This window comes from Condylura cristata, unplaced genomic scaffold (genome assembly GCF_000260355.1).
Source record: "Condylura cristata isolate star-nosed mole 26May11 unplaced genomic scaffold, ConCri1.0 scaffold00026, whole genome shotgun sequence".
In the NCBI taxonomy this organism is placed as follows: Eukaryota; Metazoa; Chordata; class Mammalia; order Eulipotyphla; family Talpidae; genus Condylura; species Condylura cristata.
In genome coordinates, this window is record NW_004567127.1 from 329566 (window position 1) to 330774 (window position 1209).

Here is a 1209-nt window from a genome sequence, read left to right on the forward strand (position 1 = left end):
GGGCTGTCCGAGGGAGCGTGGCGGGGGCGGCAGCCGCAGCGCTGCTCCGCCTCATGGCGCGGTTTCCCCGCAGCCCACTTCGACTACCAGTTCGGCTACCGGAAGTTCGACGGTGCGGAGGGTCCTCGCACCCCCAAGTACATGAACAACATCACCTACTACTTCGACAACGTCAGCAGCACGGAGCTCTACAGCGTGGACCAGGAGCTGCTGAAGGACTACATCAAGCGCCAGATGTGAGTGGGGCGCCGCGCTCAGGCGGGGCTCCTCCCTGGGCGGTGGCCGCAGCCCTCCGAGGCGGGAGACCTCCCGGGCGTGCTCCTGTCAGTCTGGGGGTGCCCTAGGAGGAGGGACTGACCCCCTGGGTGTGAGCTTTAAAGGGGCTGGAGCTGCAGCCGGTGCGGTGCGGGCTGGGCCTGGCGACCGCCTGGCAGGGGCGGAGGGCAGGGGCGCCCTGCGGGCACCGTGCCGCCCAGCCCCGAGGGGGCAGTGACGGCCGCCGCTCCTGCAGTGAGTACTACTTCAGCGTGGACAACCTGGAGCGAGACTTCTTCCTGCGGCGGAAGATGGACGCTGACGGCTTCCTCCCCATCACGCTCATCGCTTCCTTCCACCGCGTGCAGGCCCTGACCACTGACATCGCCCTCATCTTTGCGGTGCGTGTCCTGCGGGGCTGGGCGCAGGCCTGCCTGGGGGCGCCCAGGGGGCCCCTGTCGGCCTCCGCTCCCGGCTTCCCCCTCCTCCTCTCCCCTCTGGAGCATTTCAGACGTGCATAAAGCTGAGTGGTCCAGCTTGGCGGTTACCACCACGTGCTGGCCTCCCTTCCCCGCCCTGACCGGGGAGCCGCAGCCGCCGCAGAGGGGCCTCGCAGCACGCCCCCGCGCCGGGACACACAGGCCTAGTGTCCCGCCGTCGTGGGTCTAGTCAGTGGCGCCTGCGCCCCTGGCACGAGTGAGAATGCAGAGCCACGAGACCCACGTCGGGTTCAGTGCGTGTGCCCTGGCCCGACCCCCCATTTTTCCTTGGGGTTTGTGGATGGAAAACACCCTGCCCCCGAGATCAGCCATTGCAGTTGGCCGGCGAATCCTGAAAACTAGCGGTTGGGTTTTACTGAGACGCCCGAAGGCCAGGGGGCTCTGGAGCCGCCGCCCGACGGCGGGCGCCTGGGCTTGCTGACGGCGGGCGCGGGCTCACACGCCGCCTCACGCG

The 1209-nt window shown here is 69.0% G+C and overlaps 1 protein-coding gene across 1 annotated transcript in view; it reads left to right on the forward strand.

Moving 5' to 3' along the window:
- The window catches only part of LARP1 (La ribonucleoprotein domain family, member 1), a 10159-nt gene that overhangs the window by 1845 nt on the left and 7105 nt on the right, over window positions 1–1209 (forward strand). Inside the window, exons 4-5 of the mRNA XM_012729993.1 lie at window positions 13–236; window positions 512–656. Coding sequence (XP_012585447.1) covers window positions 13–236; window positions 512–656 — 369 coding nt within the window. The remainder of the gene's footprint in view (window positions 1–12; window positions 237–511; window positions 657–1209) is intronic.